A 21,521-nucleotide genomic window follows, 5' to 3' on the forward strand; every position below is an offset into this window, starting at 1 on the left:
CCACTACTGTGCTGTCCCTGGCCTCAGCCACCAGCATCCCCCAGGTGGTGACTGGTCCAAACTGAGATGTTCTGGGGCCTATAAAATTCACACTGGGTCTGCCATCCCAGCAACTAGGGAGGCTCAGGCAGGAGCCTCCCAAGAAAAAAAAATTAAGTAAATATGAATATATAAAGATTTCTGATAAAGCTAAACACATGGATAAATATGAAAGCCAGTGTTACTGTAATCCTGATTTTAACTACACTTATAGTGTTCTGTAGGATTCAAAAGACAAAAGCATAAAAATTTTGAATCTGTTATTGTGCACACGATGTACAAAAACACAATTCGTGACATTGAAACATAAAGGCGTATGGATGAAGAACTATTGGAGTACAGTTTTTAAAATACAATCACTTTGGTGTCAATTTATATTTGATAATTACGTTAGATGTTATTTTTAGTTCCCATGGTAAACAGACAAAATATCCATAGGACAGCCACAAAAGGAAACAAAAAGTTTCATAATGTGTCATTAAAAAAAAAAAAAAGCCAGCTGAATACAAAAGGAGGCAGTAATTGGGAAAATGAGAGTCAATAAAGCTGAGACAGAAAACAAATAGCAAAATGGCTAGGCTGCTTCCTATCAGTAATTACTTTAAATGTAAATGGTTTAAACTCACTAATCAAAATGTAGTGGTTGGCATAATCGTTTTAAAAAAACAAACTACATAATCTAAACACACTGACTATAAAAGATTCATTTTGGATTTAAAGATACAAACAATTTGAAAGTGAAAGTATAGAAAAAATTATTACATGAAAACACTAACCAGAAGAGAGCTGGGATGACTATACTAATGTCAGACAAAATAGACTTTAAGTGGGGGAAAAAAATGTTACAGAGACAATATAGACTGATGAAAGGGTCAATTCATTCACCAAAATAATATAACATCTATTAATATATGTGCATGAAAATCGGAGCCTCAAAATATATGAAACAATCCCTGACAGAACTGAAAGAAGAAACAGAGAGCTCTGCATCAATAATCAAAGACTGCAGTGGTTGAACCACCAGACAGAAGACTGATAAGTGAATAAAGGAATTGAATAACACAACATACAGACTAGACCTAACAGACAGAGAAGTACAACATAGTACACATTATTCTCAAGTGTTTGTGCAATATTCAAATAGACCATACATTAGACCATAAAAGCAAGACTTAATATAAAAAAGATTGCAATCATAAAAGGTGTTTTTCCTATAGCAATGCAGTGAAGGCAGGAATCAACAACAGAAGGAAAGCTGTAAAATGCACAAGCCTGGGGAAATTACCCTTAAAGAGAATGCTGGATAAGAGTATGTTAAAGAGTATGTTAACATATTCAGAATATGTTAACGTTACTCTTAAAGAAAAGCCCAGGACCAGATGGCTTCACGGGTGAATTCTACCAAACCTACATGAATTAACACCAATATTTCTCAAATTCTTCAAGAAACTAAAGAGGAGGAAACACTCCCTAACTCATTTATGAAGCCATTATTACCTTGATACCCGGACAAAGAAAATACAAAGGAAAAAAAAACCAAAACTACAGGCCAATATCCCTAATGAACATCAATGCAAGATGTTAATAAAATGCTAGTACACCGAAATCAGTGGCTTATTAAATGGATTATATATCATGGCCAAGTGAGATTTATTCCCAGAAGTAATAGTGGCTCAATGCATAAAAATCAGTTAATGCAGAATACCACAATACTAGAAGTAAGGAAAACACACACACACACACACACACACCCACACAATCATCTTAACTGATGCAGAAAAGGCATTGGACAAACTTTCACATCTTTTCTTGAAAGGAAAAAAAAACTCTCAATAAGCCAGGAATAGAAGAAAACGTGCTTAAGATGACAAAAGCCATACATGAAACCCATGGCTAACATCATATTCAAAAAAGAATAAAATCTTTTCCCCTTGGTCAGGAATAAGTCAAGGTACAGCTTCTTCAGGATTTTCAACACATAAGATCAAATCATCTGCAAATAGAGATAATTTTACTTCTTTCTTTTCAATTTAAATGCCTCTACTATTCTTTGTGCCCATTTACTCACTCTGAGACTTCTAGTACTATGTTGCATAAAATGTTACGTTAAGAGTAGCATTCTTTATGTGGAAAAAGCAGTAATGCTTGCCTTTGGTCAGCTTTTGATTATATTGTTAGGTACAGATATGTTAATGATTGCTGTGTCTTCTCAGAAAATTGACTCCTTTATCACTATGTAATGCCTTCAATATACCGGCCTTGACTTGTCAACAAAGTTTTAAATATAACATTGAAAGCATAGTCTACAAACAATAACAACAAAAATCTGATAACACGGGCTTTGTGAAAAATTAAAAACTCTTATTCCATCAAAGATACATGGTTAAAGGTGAAAAGACAAGCCACAGACTGTGAGAAAACATTTGCAAAATGCATATCTAATAAAGGACTTGTCTCCAAAATATACTATGAGTTCTTAAAATTGAAAACGAAAATGAATAACCCAATTAAAAAGTAGACAAAAGATCTGAAGAGATAACTTGTCAAGAAATTATACAGATAACAGACAAGGTGAAAATATGCTTCACGTCATACATCACTGGGGAACTGCAAACTAAAGCAACAATGAGATACCACTATATACCTATTAGCAAGGTCAGAATCCAAAGTACTGACAGCACCAATTGCTGAAAAAGAGGTAGTCTTACTGGAATTGTCAGTCATTCCTGGTGGGAATGCAAAATAGCACATCCACTTTGAGAGACAATTTCTTACAAAACTGGACATACTCTTACCACATGATCAAGTAATTGTCCTGCTTGGTATTTATGTATACTATGACTTATTATCAATAAAAAGGAACACATTAATAACATATACACAACTCGGATCAATCTCCAGAGACTTATGTTGAGTGGAAAATCCAAATCCCCAAATGTTACATACTATGTAGATCCATTGGTACACTATTCGGGCAATGACAAGACTGTAGAAATGGAGGGCAGATTCGTGTTTGTCAGTGGTTAAAGATGAGAGCTGATGTGGCTATAAAAGGACAACACAGGGATCTTTGTTGAGATAGAAAGGCACTGTATCTTGACTGTGTCCATGTCATTATCCTAGTTATGATGTTGTGCCACAGTTTTGTAAAATGCCACTGTTGGGGAAACTGGGTGAAAAGTGTATTAGTTCTTTGAATTATTTCCTATAACTGCATGTAAATCTATAATTATATGCTCCCAAAATACGGCTTAATTATAAAAACAATCATATTCTCACCTTGAATCATAAACGTATCTCTTATGGAAGTGTGAGTAGATTTTGTTTCTATCTGCCATGTTAAGAAAGAAAAGGCATTGAAAAATTAAGAGATCTGAGGTCACTCAGGCAGAGGTGAACTATGCCAAGGACATTCAGGGCTGAAGAAGGGCTGGCCATGTCAGAAGCATGGCCTAAGGACAGAGGGCTGGTCAGCTCTGGGCTCTGAGCCAGCCTGCACCCACCAGGATTCCTTCACCTGTTTTCTCAAGACTGAGGAGAAAACAAGAGGGCGAACTGCCGGTACTGCCACCTAGTGGCTTGTCTCCTGAAAATGAGAAAGAGGAAGAAAACCACATGTCTGCGTGGGGTGAGCCTCTGGCTTGGCAGCTGGAGAGAACCTGCAGAATAAGGTAACTTGCTGGAATCGAACATTAATGAGCTGTTCTCTAATCTGTAAAAGGAGAAGACCAAGAATGGAACTGTGCTTCTGGGCCAGAGGACAGAGGCGGACAAAAATGTCACCATCTCTAATGAATCTGTACGGCTGATTGCAAAGAAGGTTTCTGTGGGTGTTCACTGCTCAAGGAATGCTCCAGGTGCAACCTATCACCAGCAAGCAATCCACAAGAGTAGTCATTTCACTGCAAAGCCGCCTTGAGGGGGTCAGAGTTCTCTGGGGAGGCAGCAGTCCCACCTTGTAACATACCTGCCTTCAAGTGCTCTATCACCCACTCCCACCCCAGTGTCACCTTATCTGGCTTCTACTGTCCTTCCAGTTGGGGTTCATTTCTTTGACCATGAGAGGTGGCCTGTTATACTGAAAAGAAGATTCTAACTGAAATTAGACACGTGACAGAGCCAGGCACAGTGGCGCATGCCTGTAATCCCAGCAGCTCGGGAGGCTGAGACAGGGGGGTCGCAAGTTCAACGCCAGTCTCAGTAAAGGCGAGGTGCTAAGCAACTCTGTCTCTAAATACAACTCAAAAATGGACTGGGGATGTGGCTCAGTAGTCAAGTGCTTCTGAGTCCAATCCCCCGTTTAAAAAAAAAGAAAAAGAAAGAAAGAAATTAGTTAATATAGATAGTACTACCATTAGTAGCTAAGTAAAAAATACCCAGTGGCAACGTCTGAGTCTTATTTTCATCTTTCATAAGACAGAAATGAGGATGGTGATATTATTTGTCAAACCTATAAGACTTCATGCTGCAGGCTGGCCCCCACAGTGAGCCAGCTCTTCCTCCTCCATCTGACTTGGAGTCTTGTGAGCTTTGAAGTGTTTGCAGACCAGCCCTGAGTGCTTGTGTGTGTGCTCCCAGTGGAGTGTGTGAGTAAGCACAGGTACATGTGGGCTGGGCTGGGCACAGGTAGACAAGGAAGTAGGCACCCCCTTGCCCACTCCACACAGGCCTGACTCTGTCCCCTAAACGGCATGGAGGCTCTGCCAGGCATTGTTGCTCCTGAGTTACACACATGGAACTGACGTCCTGGCCCTCTTTCTTTCTTCTCTGCTCCTTTGTACCCCTCCTTGTGCAGTCCACAATCCCAAAATAATAGGGAAATTCTTCCCACTCCCGAGGAGCTGGCAGGAAAACAATCTCCTTTCTAGTGACTCCATTAGAAACCGCATTAAAAGTCTTGCATAAGTAGACAAAAGAACTTGCCTGAAGTAAGATTTGCAATTGTACCCAGTGGTCATGGGGGAAGGAACGCATAATTGGCAGGATTCAGCTCCAAGAAGGAGGTACAGAGAGCTGGTAAATGGCAGAAAATAAGCCCTGAAAAGAGACCTGGTAGAGACTGGGGCACCTAGACTGTGCAGACAGAAGGGCCTAGGTATGCAAGGGCCAAGTTTTTCAAGATGATATTCATTTTAAAATTCTATTGTCATGTGTTCTGGAGTCAAAAAGCAAGGCTTATAAACCTATGGGGACATGCCAAAGGAAGGAAGAGTGTATATATACACTCTGCTCTGAAGCTTGAGATCTGTTTGATAACCAGCTAGTCTGCCTCACCAACAAGGTAAACTGCTTGACGCAGGAATTTTTAGAAAGCTAAGCCTATTCCCTGAAAATGAAGGAATTACTAGTGGTTCCCCAGCAAGGCTCACTACCAATCCTTCTCTAAACCGTACCTAGTGCTGGGAGGCACGCGTGTTCTATTTTACAGATCGGTGGTTGGTATTCCATTAAGCTAAGAACTTACCTGTGGTTACACCTCTGACAGCAGATGCTTCTGATCTGAGATCATACACGACCAACTAACTCACTCCACAGCCACTTTGTTTCTTGAGTCTTTGGTGGGGGGGTAAGAATTTACCTCCAAGCCAGGGAGCCAAAGTCTCTCCATTTTTCTTGAACCATTAGCCAGAGAGAGGAAGAGTGTTTGGTTTTTATTAATGAGAGGTCAGAGGTTCATCCCAGGATCCAGAATAGTGGGCCTAAATTTCCTGTGTTGCTAGCATGAATAGCAGCATGGGATTTAGAAAATGTATCATATGAACGGACAGATATCCAGACAACTTTGGGAAAATCTATAAAATTAAATGGATTTTTCTTCTTGTAGATTTAACAAAGCCTTTGTGTATTAATAGGTATTTTAAAGTTCCAAGTGTAGAAAACGGGTTTAGAGCCTCTTGTACAGGCAGGGGTGGAGCTGGGAAAGCTGGCCTGTGCCCCAGCTCTGCCATCCCATGACCCCACAGTGAAGTGACTGGACGACTCCTGTCCTGCTGATATCCCATGGCTACAGGCATGCTTTGGGAAGGCCCTTTGCTTACTCTAATGCTTGCTATGGCTTTTCCCAGAGTCAGTACTTCTGCAGAGGAAGTACTGAAAGAAAGTACTAAAAGGTACTAAAAAAAGTACTTTTTACTGAAAGAAAGTACTGAAAAGTACTGAAGTCCTGAAAGTCTCAGCTCCTCTCTGATACTAGACCAACAAGCGTAGAACTGAAGGTTCAATGGTGGCATGCATTTGGCTATTTTTTTTTTCTCCCACTCCATGGGACAGAAGACTGTGGTCCACCCCTGGCTACATCCCTGACGGTGAATGACTCTGGGGAGGTTGTTTAATTCTCAGAACTTCACTCAACATACACGGTTCTGAGTGGTTGACGTTGGAATGCACACAGGAAAATAAAGACTTTTCAAATACAAAGCTTTGAGGGGAAGGAACCCCTTCCCTGCTCCCCGTCCTGGACAGCAGCCTGGCTGCTAGTAGCACTGGTGCGCTCTCCCCAAGGCTGAGCAGTTTCCACACCTACCGCTGCACACTCAATGCCTATTTCTGCTTTTCAAGCTCAACATGCCCTGCCCTCAGTCTTAAATGCACCCTTCTTCTGACCACCCAATCCTTCCAGAAACTCTGCCCTACGCTTGGGGCTGAGTTCCGACTCTTTCTTTACGTCCTTATACCCTGCGTCAACATTCACCTACCTGGTCTGGGTAGGATATGCCACCAGAGGGAAAAGTAGAATTAGCCTGGTGCATCCCCCTCCCTCCAGCAGTTGGAGTGTCTCACTGTGAAGCCTTTACACGGAGCAGCAAAGGACGAAGATTGTTCTCAGAGGCAGGGAGACTTCTGCATGCCCCCAAATTCCTCTTTGATGAATGTGCCCAGAAAGGCAAATAACAAAGTTTCTCAGTTGCTGCCAGGCAACCTGAGGGCTCAGTGGGTCCTGGCTGCCACTCTGGGTTGTTGCCAAGGGGCCTCTCTCAGCTCCTCTGTGTGTGTATACGTGGCTGATATCCAAGAAGCAGCACCATCCCCAGCCTGAGCCTCTGGTCTCCGAGGTTAACTAGCAAAAAACACAAAACCATTCTCTCTACCCCTTTTCCTCTAGGGTTTGACTGAATAAGACAGGGCTATTCCCTGGAACTGAGGAAGGGCTCTGTGTGAATGCAAATGCCTCAGCTCAGTGAGATGGCTGGACTGCCACTTGACTGCATCCTCAGAGCTCCCCGACTGCCTGGCTTCCTTCCCCACTTTCACTTCTCTCTAGCTGTAAAGATCATTGTTCCCCCAGCAGCTTCTATGCTCTTTCTAATTCCAGACACAGCCCTAAGTCTTCCCTAATGTGTTGGCCGTGACCAAACACCCACCACCAGCCCCCTCTTCAGACTAGGGACCCAACTGCCCACCAGGATTCTCAAGCTTATCCCAGGATAACTCTCCATTAAAAAAAAATGTTCTTTTTAATTATATGACAGCAGAATGTATTTTGCCATATTAAACATATAGGGAGTATAACTTCCCATTCTTATAGTTGTATATGATGTGGAGTTACACTGGTTGTGTATTCATATGTGAACGTAGAAAAGTTATTTCCCTTCATTTGCCTTTCCTATTTCCACACCATTTTCCCTTCGTTCCCCTTTGTCTAATCCAAGAAACTTCTTTTCTTCCCTCCTCTACCCCCGTATTGTATGTTAGCGTCTGCATATCAAAGAGAATATTCAGCCTTTGGTTTTGGGAGACTGGTTTATTTCACTTGTCATGATAATCTCTAGCTCCATCCATTTACTGCCCAGTGCCATAATTTCAACTGTCCTTCATGGCTGAGTAACATTCCATTGGGTATATGTACCACATTTTCCTTATCCATTCATCTGTTGAAGGGCACCTAGGTTGGTTCCACAGCTTGGCTATTGTGAATTGAGCTGCTATAAACATTGATATGGCTGCATCACCATTGTATGCTGCTTTTAAGTCATTTGGGTATATGCCGAGGAATGGGATAACTGGGTCAAATGGTGGTTCCATTCCAAGTTTTCTGAGGAATCTCCCTACAGCTTTCCAGAGTGGTTGCTTTCTAGTTTGCAATCCCACCAGCAATGATAACTCTCTATTTGGGCAAAAACAGCACCATCCCCCTAGCTGTTGGAGGCAGAAACCCAGGCCCTTCTTGTCCATCCATATGATATCTGGCTCTAAATTCTCTAGATCACACTTCTGGGGAGAGCTCTAAGTATGTTCTCTCATCTATCCTCACTGCCCTGAATCAGTGGTACCTTCCCATCACTGTCTAGATTGTTTTTGCAGCTTCTAAATAACTCTGCAGACCTCTAAGCCTTTACTTCCCTGGCTCTCTCTATTGCCAGACAGATCCTCCTAAGGCTTGAATGTGACAGTTTATCACATCACCTCCTCTGCATGACATCTGTGAAATGCCCTCTGTGGTTGGCTAAATGATGACCCCCAGAATGCTCATGTCCTAAGTTGCAGAACCTGTGTTACTTTTTATGGTAAAGGGAATTTGTAGATGTGACTGAGGATCTCAACACGGGAGATTAGCTTGCATTATCCAGGTGGGCCTGATGCAGTCACAGGGGTCCCCAGGAGAGAATGAAGGAGTCAGAGCAAGAGAAGATGATGTGTCGTTGGAAGCAGAGAATGAAGAGATGCCTTTGAAGACAGAGGAGGCCATAGCCAAGGACGAACAGAGACCACTAGAAGCTGGACAGGCAGGAAATGGGTTCTCCCCTCAAAGCCTCCAGAAAGAACTAGACCTACAGATGCTTTGCCTTTAGTCAGGGAGTACAAGGTCTTCAGGCCACTGGAGGTGTGTCCCTGGAGGGAACGGTGGGGCTCACCCCTTCTTCTTTTGTGTCCCAACCAGGAGGTGAGCAGATTTGCTCTACCACATACTCTTGCAGTGATGTGTCACCACAGGCCCAAAAGCAATGGGGCCAATTGATTCTGGACAGAAACCTCTAAAACTGTAAGCCAAAATAAACTTCACCTGGTTATAAGTCTACTTTCACAGGTGCTCGTCTCAGTGAGAGAAAGCTGCTGGGCACAGTGGTGTATGCCTGCAATCCCATTGACTAGGGAGGCTGAGTCAGGAGGGTCACAAGTTCAAGGCCAGTCTCAGCAAGTCTGAGGCCAGGCTAGGCAACTTAGTGACACCCTCTCTCAAAATAAAATTTTGAAAAGGGCCGGGGATTATATCCCCAGTGGTAAGGCACCCCTGAATTTAATCCCTAATGCTCCCCCATCCAAATGGAAAGCTGATTAATGCAGGAACCATATATAGCCCACAATCCCACTCTTAGATGTTTACCCTAGAGAAATGAGAACGAAAATAGGTATGGTTTTGTAATTTCAGTGTGTGTGTGTGTGTGTGTGTGTGTTTTGAATTCTTGATGCCGTTCTCCTTCCCTGATTCTAAATTCCAACTGCTTCTTTCTCTTGTTCATGTCTCCATCAAAACTTTGGTTTATTCTGTAAAGAGTCATCTGATTAGTCACGGCATGTCAGTGTTTATGAGTCAATAGTTCCCTTCTCTGAGGAGAAGGATTGCATTTTCTGGTATATCTCAGACTGGGAAAGGCAAGATTTTGTATTCTAGAATAAAAGCACTAGACATCAGAATAATGGAGCTCTAAAGGGAGAGACTTTAGGAAGCATTAAGCCTTACATTATTTTGTACCTTGTGTTTCCTATTATGTAAATGACCAGTATACTTACAGGCATGTGTTGCTTAATGACAAAGATATATTCTCAGAAAACCATCGTTCCACAATTGCATATTTGTGCAAACATCATAAAATGTATTAACACAAACCTAGGTGGTATAGGTCAGTCACTCAGTGTGGCCTTTTGATGCAATCAAGAGATGCAGTAAATGCAAGATACATGAGGCCTCTGCTGATATCACACAGCAGACTGTTTGTACAGTAAACCTTAAAAAATAAGTAAAACAATGATAGAAGTATAGTACAAAAAATACATAAATCAGTTTGTTTATCATCATTATCAAGTACATAACCAAGTATCATTGTATTGCTATATTTACATAGGACTGACATTGTAGTAGGTTTCTTTCCATCAACATCACCACCAACACCTGAGTAACACATTGTGCTGTGATTTCATGATAGCTATGATGTCACTCCGTAAAAGGAATTTTTCAGCTCCATTATAATCTTATGGGACCACCAATGTATATGTGGTTTGTCACGGACAATAATGTGATGTGTAACTGCATTTATAAGGCTGGTCTCAGGTGCAGTGAGGGCCCTTTGCTGTCAGTAGGTCCGAACTTCATAAGCCAGACCCTGCAGAAAAGTGTTCTTATGCATTCCTAAAAAGGATTCTCTGTTCAGTGGACCTAGAAACACACAGAATAGGAAAAGGTCCAGAATTTTAGTTCACAACAGAATGTGGTTGCCAGAGAGCTCATGCTGTCTGAGGATGCATCCACTGACATGATTACACAGAAAAAGAACAGGATAGAAGTCTCGTAGTCTTCAGGCTGGTCAGACCACTCCAATCCAGTCTCAGGTGGACAGGTGGGTCCCATCACAGCCTAGTTATCAGGAGGAGAAAGAATCTCAAGATGCTGAAGAATGAGGAACAATTAGGAAACTGAGCTTGTTTATCCCTAAGAGGGACAAAATGGCTATGAGGCAGGAAAAAAATATCTTTGACTTTATTAACTATGACATGGAAGAGAAATTAAACTTGTTCTGGAAGTATCAGAGGAGAGAAAAAAGATCAACAGATGACAGTTATCACAAGTGATCATGAGTACAGGATTTGGAACTACGATTTGGGGCATTTTACTTGATACTTAAGGGTCAGTCTTCCATCTGGAAGATAATGATGATGACAAGCAGCAGGGTAATGACACTTTCCATCTCATGTTCATTTTGTGCTGCTATAACAGAATACCACAGAAATTTATCGGGTCATGGTTCTGAAGGCTGAAAATTAAAAAATGAGGAACCACATTTGGCAAAGGCCTTCTCGATGTATCATCTCTTGAGAGAGAGGGAGACAGGAAAATAGAGGGACAGAAAGGGAGGTGGGGGGAGAGAGAGGGGGAGAGAGAGGGGGAGGGAGAGAGAGAGAGAGAGAGAGAGAGAGAGAGAGTTAGCTCACAGCCTCAAGCCCTCTCACAATAGGTATTCATTCATTCACAAGAGCTGCTGTGCACTCCTAAACACCCTGCCCCCCAGTTAGGTCTCACCACCTCATACAGATGCATTGGGGATTAAGTTCCCAGCACATGCTTTTCTGGGGGTCATAATCAAATTCTAGCAGAGAAGAACTGCTTGAGATAGTATTTCTGATATTAAACTCTATTTAATACAAGGAATGACCTCCCAGTGTTTAGAACTGCCAGCATCTCCTGGGTGGGTGGGTTCAGAAGGCAGGAGGTCATATAGGGATAAACAATTAGGCCACGTGGCTTCCACAATTCTTTGTGTGCACACAATTCTCTAAATCCCCATCAAAGGCTCAAAGCAAATTTTCCCCTCTTCTGAGATGCGTGTAATCACTGCCCTAACTCTGCCTGAAATCTTCAAAATCCTAAACTGTGGTGGTAAATTCATAAGGAAACCCTTGTTTCTATCACAAGCGCCTCCCATGAGAACAAGGAGCAGGACTTCTGTCTTACAGCATTGTTTTGAGATTTGCAGGTAGCAAAGACGTTCAGGAAGTACTGGCTAGTTAGTTGTCAGGTTCCACTCCCAGGACACAAAGCCATTCTGTGTCGTTGTATCAAAGGGAAGGTACTTCCTCCAGCTGCCATCACTAACTCACTTTTTAAAAAAGATTTATTAAACTATAATTCATATGCCATACAAATTACCCACTCCAAGTAGCTGAATGTTTTTGATAAATTCACAGTGTTGAGCAACCATAATCTACTTTGAGAACACTTTTGTTACCCGCAGAAGAAACACCATACTTCCTAGCATTCACTCCCCACTCTCCCACAAGATATAGGCCTGCAGCCCTAGGGCAACTGCTAATCATTTCTGTAGATTTATCTACCGTGAGAATTTCCAGTCAATGGAATCATATGCATTGTGAATGGCTCCTGTCACTAGGCAAAATTACTGTAATTTGAGTGACATCCAGATTTAATTTTTCTTCTGTTACTTTTGTTGTTGGTTGTCATATCTAAGACACTGTGGCTTAACTCAAGTTACAAAGATTTACTACTGTTTTCTTTTTTGTTTTTGTTGTTCTTTTTCAAAATTGTTTTGGCTCTTCATGAGATTCCATATGAATTTTAGGATGGGTTTTTAATGTTTTTTTTAATCAGTGCACTATAGTTATACATAATATTGGGGTTCATTTGGACATAATCATACATGCATACGATTCCAGGGTAGGTGTACTAATTTGTAGTCCCACCAACAAAGTATGAGTGTACCTTTCCCCCCCACATCCTTGCCCACATTTGTTATCATTTGTATTATTGATGATTGCCATTCTGATAAGAGTGAGATGAATTCTCAATGTAGTTTTGATTTGCATTTTCCTGATTGGTAAGGATATCAAACATTCAAACATTCTTTAAAATATTTGTTAGCCACTTGTATTTCTTTTGAGAAGGTCTTTTATCCATTTATTGACTCTGTGTGTGTGTGTGTGTGTGTTTTGAATTCTTGATGTGTTCTGGATATTAATGCCCTGCTGGAGAAACAGGCTGGCAAAGATCTTCTTCCATTCTATTTCTTGATATTCTTGTTTCTTGCAGAAGCTTTTTAATTTGGTGCCATTCCACTTATTGATTCTTATTTCTTCAGTTGTAGGGATCATATTAAGGAAATTGATACCTACACCAATATGTTGGAATGTTGAGTCTATGTTTTCTTCCAGTGGTTGCAAAATTTTTGGTCTAATCCTGGATCTTTGATTCATTTCAATTTGACTTTTGTACAAAGTGAAAGACAGGGACCTAGTTTTATTCTTCTACATATGGATATACAGTTTTCCCAGCACTGTTCATTTAAAAGGCTATATTTTCTTCAACCAGTTTTTGGCACTACTGCCAACTATCAGACGACTATCTATCTGGATTTGTCTCTGTATCTTCTTTTCTAATCTATTCATCTTCATTCCTGTTTTGATGCCAATACCATGGTACTTTTGTTGCTATACCTCATAGTATAATTTGATATCACTATTCTTGCTCAGGGTTGCTTTTGCTACTGTCTTTTATACTTCCCAATTTTAGGACTGTTTTTTGTTTGTTTGTTTTAGTTCTGTGAAGAATGTCATTAGTATTTTGATAGGGATTGCACTGAATCTAATTGCTTTTGGTAGTATGGCCATTTTTAAAAAAAAATATTTTTTTAGTTGTAGATGAACCCAATATCTATCTATCTTTATCTATCTATCTATCTATCTATCTATCTATCTATCTATCTATCTTATCGTGCTGAGCATGGAACCCAGTGCCTCACACGAGCAAGGCAAGTGCTCTACCACTGAGCTACAGCCTCAGCCCCAATATGGCCATTTTGGCAATATTAATTCTGCCTATCCAAGTACATGGGAGATCTTTCCATCTTATAAGGTCTGCTCCAATTTCTTTGTTCAGAGTTCTATAGTTTTCACTGTAGAGGTCTTTTACCTCCTTGGTTATAATTACTCCCGTGTGTGTGTGTGTGTGTGTGTGTGTTTAGGTTATTGTGAATGTGATAGTTTTGCTGATTTATTTCTCAGCAGATTTATTATTGGAGTATAGGAAAGCAATTGATTTATGTATGCTGATCTTGTATCCTGCTGTTTTGCTAAATTTATTTATCAGCTCTAGAAGTCTTCTGGTGGAGTTTTTTGGTTCTTCTAGATATAGGGTCATGTCATAGGATGTGTTTTTCTATTTCTGCTAAGATTTTAATAGGAATTATACTGGATCACTTTGAATAGTGTTGACTTTTTAACAATATTGTCTTCTAGTCCACAAACACAGGACTAGTGTATCTTGTTAAATTTCTTTTAACCAAGTTTTGTCATTTTCAGTGTACAAATTTTTCTCATGTGTACAATCTCCTTGGTTAAGTTTATTCCTAAGAATTTTGTTCTTTTTGATACTATTATAAATGGAATTTTTCTTAATTTTCTTTTCAAATTGTTCTTTCTCCTTTCAATGTACATGTTACTTACACTTTTTCTAAAGCCTGATATGTCTGCATCCCAAAAGTTTCATATGCTATATTTTGTTTTCATTCATCTAAATTTTTTTCTAATTTTCCTTGTGATTTCTTCTTTGACCCATTGATGAGTCAGGAGTATCTTAATTTCCATATATTTGTGAATTTCCCAAATTTCCATCAGTTGTTGATTTTTTAATTTAATTCCATTTTAAATTTAATTCCATTTTAATTGGAATTAAATTTTGATTGTTTTACAGCTTTAGGCTTATTTTATGGCTGAGTACATGTTCTGTTCTAGAGAATGTTCCGTTTGTGCTTAAGAAAAAAATATGTAGAAGATCCTGATGAGCTAAGGTGAATATTTTTGTTGGGTGGACCATTCTATAGACGTCTGCTAGGGCCAATTGGTTTAAAGTATTGTTCAAGTCTTCTGTATCCTTGTGGATCTTCTGTTTAGTTGTTCTATCAATTAACAAAAATGTGATGTTGAAGTACTTAATTATTATTGTCAATTTGTTTATTTCTCCTTTCAATTCCACCTATTGTTGTTTAAAGTATTTGGGGGTTCTGTTAGTACAGCATATGTGGTTATGTGGTCAGGATGGATCAACACTTTGGTCATAGTAAGATGTTTTCTGTATCTGTAGTAAAATTTTACCTTAAAATCTACTTAGGCTGATATTTGTATAGTCCCTACAATTCATACTGTTTTTATGGTATATTTTTCTAACCTTAACTTTTTAACACATTTGTTTCTTTAAAGTGTTTCCTATAAAGAGTATATCAAATATGGTTTTTTAAAAATCCATTCGTAACGATCTCTGCCATAGATCGGATTGTTAAAAGCATTCACATTTAACATTATCATTGGAATGGTTATATTTAAGATCTACCATTTGATTTTTGTTGTATGTCATATATTTGTTGTGTCTCTATTCTTTTGACTTTAGTGAATATTTTTTAGTGTGACATTTTAATTATTTTAATGTTTTTTTTTTTTACTATAAGTTATTTTCTTAGTTTTTGTTCTGGAGCTTAAAATATTCATCTTATCTCATCAGGATCTACTTCATGTTTACACTAATTCCAGTGAGATATAAAACTTTACTCCTATATATCTCTGATCTCTTCTTTTTTTCTTCTATTAATGTTGTAACTATTGTGTCTCTCTAGGTTACAAACCTATCAGTTTATTGATTTACACACTTAATTTTTTTAAAGAAGCTAAGAGAAGAAGGAAGAACAGTGTATCTTTAGAGTTTATTATATTAGCCTTCTTATTTGCCATTTCTGAATTCTTTTCATTTCTTCCTATGGATTTCAACTTGCTCCTGGTAAACTCCAATACGTCTTTGCCTCAAATCACTTTTGTGCTGTGACTATCAGATATATTGCATTTCAATTTATCACAGGCCCACCAATACAACAATATACTGGTTATTTTCTGCAAAATAAATGGTTAAGAGGACAAAGAAGAAAAACTATGCGATTGTACTGTCTTTTATAATTACCTAAATAACTACCTTGACTCACAGTTTGAACGTGTCCCCTAGAAGTTCATTTGTTGGAATTTAATCTGAAAATTCATATGCTGATTATATTTGCAGGTGGGGCCTTCAGAAGGTCATTATGATTAGGTGAGGTCATAAGGGTGGGGCCCCATGATGGGATTAATGGTTTTATGAGAAACCTGCATGTTTCTGCTCTTTGAGTGGTTCCCTCTACCAGGTGACAACACAGCTGGTGGGTTAATATTGGCCCTACCTCCAGAACCGTAACAAATAAATTTCTTTCTTTTCATATTACTTAGTCTGTGGCATTCCAGTATGGACTTCCTATTTACCTCTGTTTATCCATGTGGATCTGAATCATTATTTTATGTTGTGGCTTGTTTTCAGCCTGAAGAATTTCCTTCAGTTTTTTTTTTTTTTTAATAAAGCAGATATGCTAACAACAAATTCTTCCCACTTTTACATATATGGGAATGCCTTAATCTACTTTCTCCTCTCCTTCTTTTTCTCCCATTACTCATATGATGGTCCACTTAATGGTGTCCAACATTTCTCTGAGTGTGCTAATTTTTCTTCATTTTTTTCCCTCTGATCTTCAGATTGCATAATCTTTATTGATCTATCTTCAAGTTTACTGATTCTTCCATGAGCTCAAATTTATTGTAGATCCCCTCTAGTGAATCTGTCATTTTGGCTATTGTATTTTTTTAATTCCAGAGTTTCCATTTGGTTAATTTTTATATTTTCTACATCATTATCAATATTATATATTTGATGAGACTCTGTTATATCTGCCTGAAATACTTAATGTGGTTTTCCTTACTTCTCCAAATGTATTTATAATGGCTGCTTTAAAGCCTTGGTCTGTTGACACCACCATCAATGCCCTTTCAAAGGAGTTCCCAGGGCTGGGGATATAGCTCAGCTGGTAGAGAGCTTGCCTCACATGTATAAGGTGTTGGGTTCAATCCCCAGCACCAGACACACACACCCACACACACACATGTTCCTATTACTTGCTTTTATTCCCTCTGTATGGGTCACACTTTCCTATTCATTTACATGTCTTCTTTTTCTGTTTTGCTATTTTTCTTGTTGAAAAATAGGCATTCCAGACAACACACTGTAGGAACTGATACTAATATGCCCCAGTGGTTGTCAATGTTGTTGTTTGTTTGGTTAATTGTTTGTTTAAACTTGTGGTGCCATTTGCTTGTTTACTCAAGCAAGCAATAAAGAATAAAGCTCAACATGGACTACTTGGATTACTCAAACTCTGCACATTCTAAAGAAAAGACTGGCCTGTGACTGTCTCCTGAAAAATCTCCTCTGAGCCCTCAAAAATTCTGTGTGAGAAGAGTGGTTTTTGTATGCCAGTGGTTTTTGTATATCAGTTTGACCTCTGTGGACTGGAGTCTGAATAGCTAAGGTCATTCATGCAGGTACTCTTACCTGTGTGACTGACTCCAATAAATTCCTGGGCACCAAGGCTCAGGTGAACTTCCTTGGTTACAACACTTCACATGTGCTATTATTTGCTTGTACATCATTGCTGGAGAATTAAGTACTGTGTGCAGTACTTAATTTACTGGAGTCAGTCACACAAGTAAGAGTACCTGCATGAATGATCTTAGCTATTGGACTTCTCCCAGCTTCTCCATTGGGAAAAGGCACCTGGAAGCTTGGACCTGGTCTCTCCTGGACTCCACTTAATGTATCTTTTCCCTTTGATGTTTTAAATCCATATATTTTCACTGTCATAAACCTTAACTGTGAATATAACAGCTTTTCTGAGACTTGTGAGTCCAGTGAATTATTTAGCTTGATGGTGGTCTTGGTGCCCCCAACTCATGAAGTCACTAGTTTCCTCATAATTTCTTACCACAGTTTTTGGCAATATACCCATAAGTATGGTGTTCTTCACTTTCTGTTCCAAACAAAAAAAGCTGCAAGTTCCCCATGGCCTGCCTTTCTCCCTGGGAAGAATCTCTGTGCTTCAGGTTCATCCCTCCCTCCATGGAATGAGTGTGTGCTGTCTATTCTGCATGCCAGAGCATGAACCCCAGGACCTCTGTGTCTATCAACTTCTAAGAGCAGCAACTTCTTTTGTCTTTGGCTGTTCCAGGTGTTGCTGGTACAGTCCTCCCTTCTGCAGCAGGAATGAGACACAGTGAAAGGGTGGAATTTGTGAGCAGTACCCTTTCAACCTGTGCCACTGCAGATTCCTAAGCACCCGGAACAGGGCTTATAGTTTCAACACTAGCGCAGCTTATAGCTTGTGTAGAGATCCTTAGTTATAGCATGAAATTGCAGGTCACATTACATAGATAGATAGATAGACAGATAGATATAGATAGATAGATATAAACTTGTTATATTATTTAGCTGAGTAGTATATAGATAGATAGATAGATAGATAGATATAGATAGATAGATATAAACTTGTTATATTATTTAGCTGAGTAGTATATAGGTAGTCTGTGACTTATAACGGTTCTACTTACAATTTGTCAACTTTATGATGGTGCAAAAATGATACATGTCCAGTAAATAGTGCACTTCCAATTTCTAATTTTGATCTTTTCCCAGACTAGTGATATACCATCCAACCTGTCTCACAATGACTGGACAGTGGCAGAGGCAGGTAGCTGTAGCTCCCGGTCAGCCCAGTGATCACAGGAAAAACAACTGACACTCTACACGTGCTGTATTGCTAAGCTAGGTTAGGTGCATTCAATGCATTTTCAACTTACAATGAGTTTATAAGTCCATAACTTCATCATAAGTGAACATCTGATTTGGAACATTTTTTCATGTCACTCAACATTTTACAACATGATTTTATTAAACAACTTTTGTGGTTTCATCCTTCCAAGTAACCCTATGAGGTGATGGGACAGAGAACATTCCATTTGACAGATGAGAGGCCTGAGACCTCTATCCTTCAGGGTAAGTGACCAGCCCAGAATCACATAGCTAGGAACTGGAAAGGCAAGAGTTGGAATGTAGGTGTCCTAACACCTGTCATCTCTGTCTGTCTTTCATGGCTAACTAAGCTCCCTCTTTTATTCCTCTGGCCAATGTCCTCCACCCAGTTCAGCTCCTGGCCCACACCACATGGCCCTACCATTCCTAGACTATTGATAGGGTTGGGTAGACCTAAGTGAAGATACTGCTCACATACTCCACCCTCTCACCATGTCTCACTCCTGCTGTAGAAGGGTGCCATCAACCCCTGGGATGGCCAATGACAAAAGAAGTTGCTGCTATTAGAAGTTGACAGACACAGGCCATGTACCAGGGCCATGACTGGGTGACACACTAGAGTAGTAGACCTGGGGAGCAGGGATATGCATTTTTCTAACATGTCACTGTGAAATAGGTAGCTTGAGACTGGTCTTGGCACTTTGTAGAGTCACATGTAACTGACAGCTGGAAAGGAAGGGAAAGACGCCTTCTTTAATCTGACCATGGTGCTCATAAAATCTGAATGACGGCCATGAAGCAGGCAGGACATTCCAGATGAGATGACTGAGATCGGCTGTGGTGTGCTCAGAGTGGCACATCTCCTTAATAGTAGAAGGTGAGACTGGAGCTTCTTATGCTCAGCCCTGCTCTGTCCACTACCTGTTATTCTGAATTTGCTGCCACCACAGATTCATCACTTGCTACATGCACATTAACATCAGATTTTCCACTGTTGTATGAGATTCCCTTTAGCAGTCCCCAAATTAGGCCTTGGGATAGGTGTGGGGGAGCCCAGGAGTCCCTGTGGTGCAATATGAAGGTATCTCAGTGTGAATGGCCTCTGGAATCCAAAGGCCAAACATACATGGCTTTGGTGCCCTAACATGGCCTTGGTGAATCACACTGGTGGCCCTGACCCCAAGCCACTAGAACAAAGCAATTTTTCCTTAAGACTACCAAAGCTGTCCTGGTGGCAGGTCCATTACAGTTTGCTCTAAGCCTAGGCAGAGTGACAGACCTTTTGAATTTGTTCTCTTGGCTGCCAAACCTTTTCCTGCCAAGCCTGGGCTCTGCTCCTGGGCTCATAGAGGCCATATCTTATGGAGCAGTGTCTTCTGTGTCCACCAGCCTGTGCCTCATAACCCGCATTTGACTTCTATGTCCCAACTCTCCACTGCCCACGGGAAACATCTGTGTCATCTCAGCTTCCAGATGTATCTCTTCCATGGCCAGACTCCCATCTCGTGTTCCTCGCCTGAGGTGACCACTGCTTCCAACACACATCCTACTGATCCCCTGCCTTCAGGCATGTTGTTCTCATTCTCTCTGCTAGGTTCATCCTTCAGGAGCCCATGAGGGTACTGCCTCATCCAACCTGGAAGTTCTATAGGCAAACTGCACCCCTGATATGGTACTCCTTAAACTGCTGCATATGGTCTGCTAACTGTCCATCTCCCTGGCTCCCTGAGTCTCCCCTCTTCCCTCTGTTGGAGTTGAGTTTCTCCTCTCCTAGACTCCCAAGTCTGACCATTTCTTGGTTGTACTCCTGACTGCATAGAGGAGGTTGTTGCTGCTGCTGAGGCCCACCTGTCTCTACCATAAGTTCATAGGCTCTTCAGAGGGCTCAGGCTCCCTAGCTCCTCTGGGTATCTAGCCCAGCACAAGGCTTGCCATGTACAGAATGGGTGCTTGACAAACCCATAAGAAAATAAAAGTTGTGAAGCTGGAAGGATTTTTCTCTTCCATTATGAAAATGATACCTGTAACAACAGCCTAGCTATGGATAAAGTGCTTGCCATATGCCCTGTGTCATTTAGACATGATATATTCCTAAAATGAGGCAAGTCTGATAGTTTTTACTTTGCAGATAAGGAAACTGAAGCTCAGAACAGCTAAGCCACTTGTCCAAACTGCTAGGTGATGGCGTCTGAATTTAGACCAGGGCTTCCTGCCTCCCAATTTCAGCGTAAACACATATTAACTCTGATGTCCCATTTGAGCCTTATAGAAGCCCCAGGACAGGCAGAGCAAGTCACAGCACTCCTGCATTTCCCATTAGGTGTCTGCAGAAGCCCTGAAAAGGTTAGAGAGCTGTTCTAGCTCAGGGAAGAATAAGGAATGACATCCACCAGAAGATTGCAGTCCCCATGTGCAGTTCTGGGGATACTACCTTGCTTCTTTGTGTGACCCATAACATGCTGAGCTCTGACCTGCTGCTTTGCATTCACCCTAAAGGTTCCCAGCCTTCTCTTGAGCATTCAAGAATTCATCTTGCATTCTCTTAAGCTAGAGTTAGCATGGAACAGCCTCACCCAGGTCAAGCAGCATGCCACAGGGCCTAATAGGACAAGCCAGGGAGAGGGTTGCTGCTTTCTGTAGAACAGCAAAGGAGACACTCCCCAGTCTGAAGAAACCATGCTTGGCTTTGGTGGAGAGTATTTTCTTATGCACACTATTTCTTAGCCAGGAGAAGGAGAAGTGTGGGCTCCTTTATCTGAGAAATCTGAGCAGTCTGAGAATGATCCTGCACCCTTTACTGATCAAACAAGATCTGGCCCAGGAACCAGCACAGGCTCCTTCCCAATAGCTGGGCCCCACCCCAGCAGGCATAATGCTTGTCACCAGCTACAGATGCATTCTGATTAGTATCCTCTCTGCCATGCATTTCCAGGTCACAGTCCTCCCCATCCCCCATGCCACCAGGGCGCAGGAAAGGCACTTGCTGTTCTCTAGACACAGAGAAATCAGTCTGTCCCAGAGCCAGGAGTCCTTCTCCATGTGCAAACAAACACTTCTGCAACTCATACCCCATGTGCCCATACCACAGCCTGGGGAAAGGGGCGGG

General features: G+C 40.8%; 1 protein-coding gene across 2 annotated transcripts in view; it reads right to left on the minus strand.

Annotated features, from left to right (window-relative positions):
• Arhgef4 (Rho guanine nucleotide exchange factor 4) overlaps window positions 1-21,521 on the minus strand; it is a 186,543-nt gene that overhangs the window by 152,904 nt on the left and 12,118 nt on the right. Inside the window, exon 1 of one of the 2 annotated variants that reach the window (XM_048812174.1) lies at window positions 6,735-7,135. The exons of the other annotated variant lie outside the window; for it this stretch is intronic. Coding sequence (XP_048668131.1) covers window positions 6,735-6,788 — 54 coding nt within the window. The 5' untranslated portion in view covers window positions 6,789-7,135. Of the gene's footprint in view, window positions 1-6,734; window positions 7,136-21,521 lie in introns of those variants that run through there. 2 annotated transcript variants of the gene reach the window in all.

Source organism: Marmota marmota, unplaced genomic scaffold (assembly GCF_001458135.2).
Source record: "Marmota marmota marmota unplaced genomic scaffold, marMar, whole genome shotgun sequence".
NCBI lineage: Eukaryota > Metazoa > Chordata > Mammalia > Rodentia > Sciuridae > Marmota > Marmota marmota.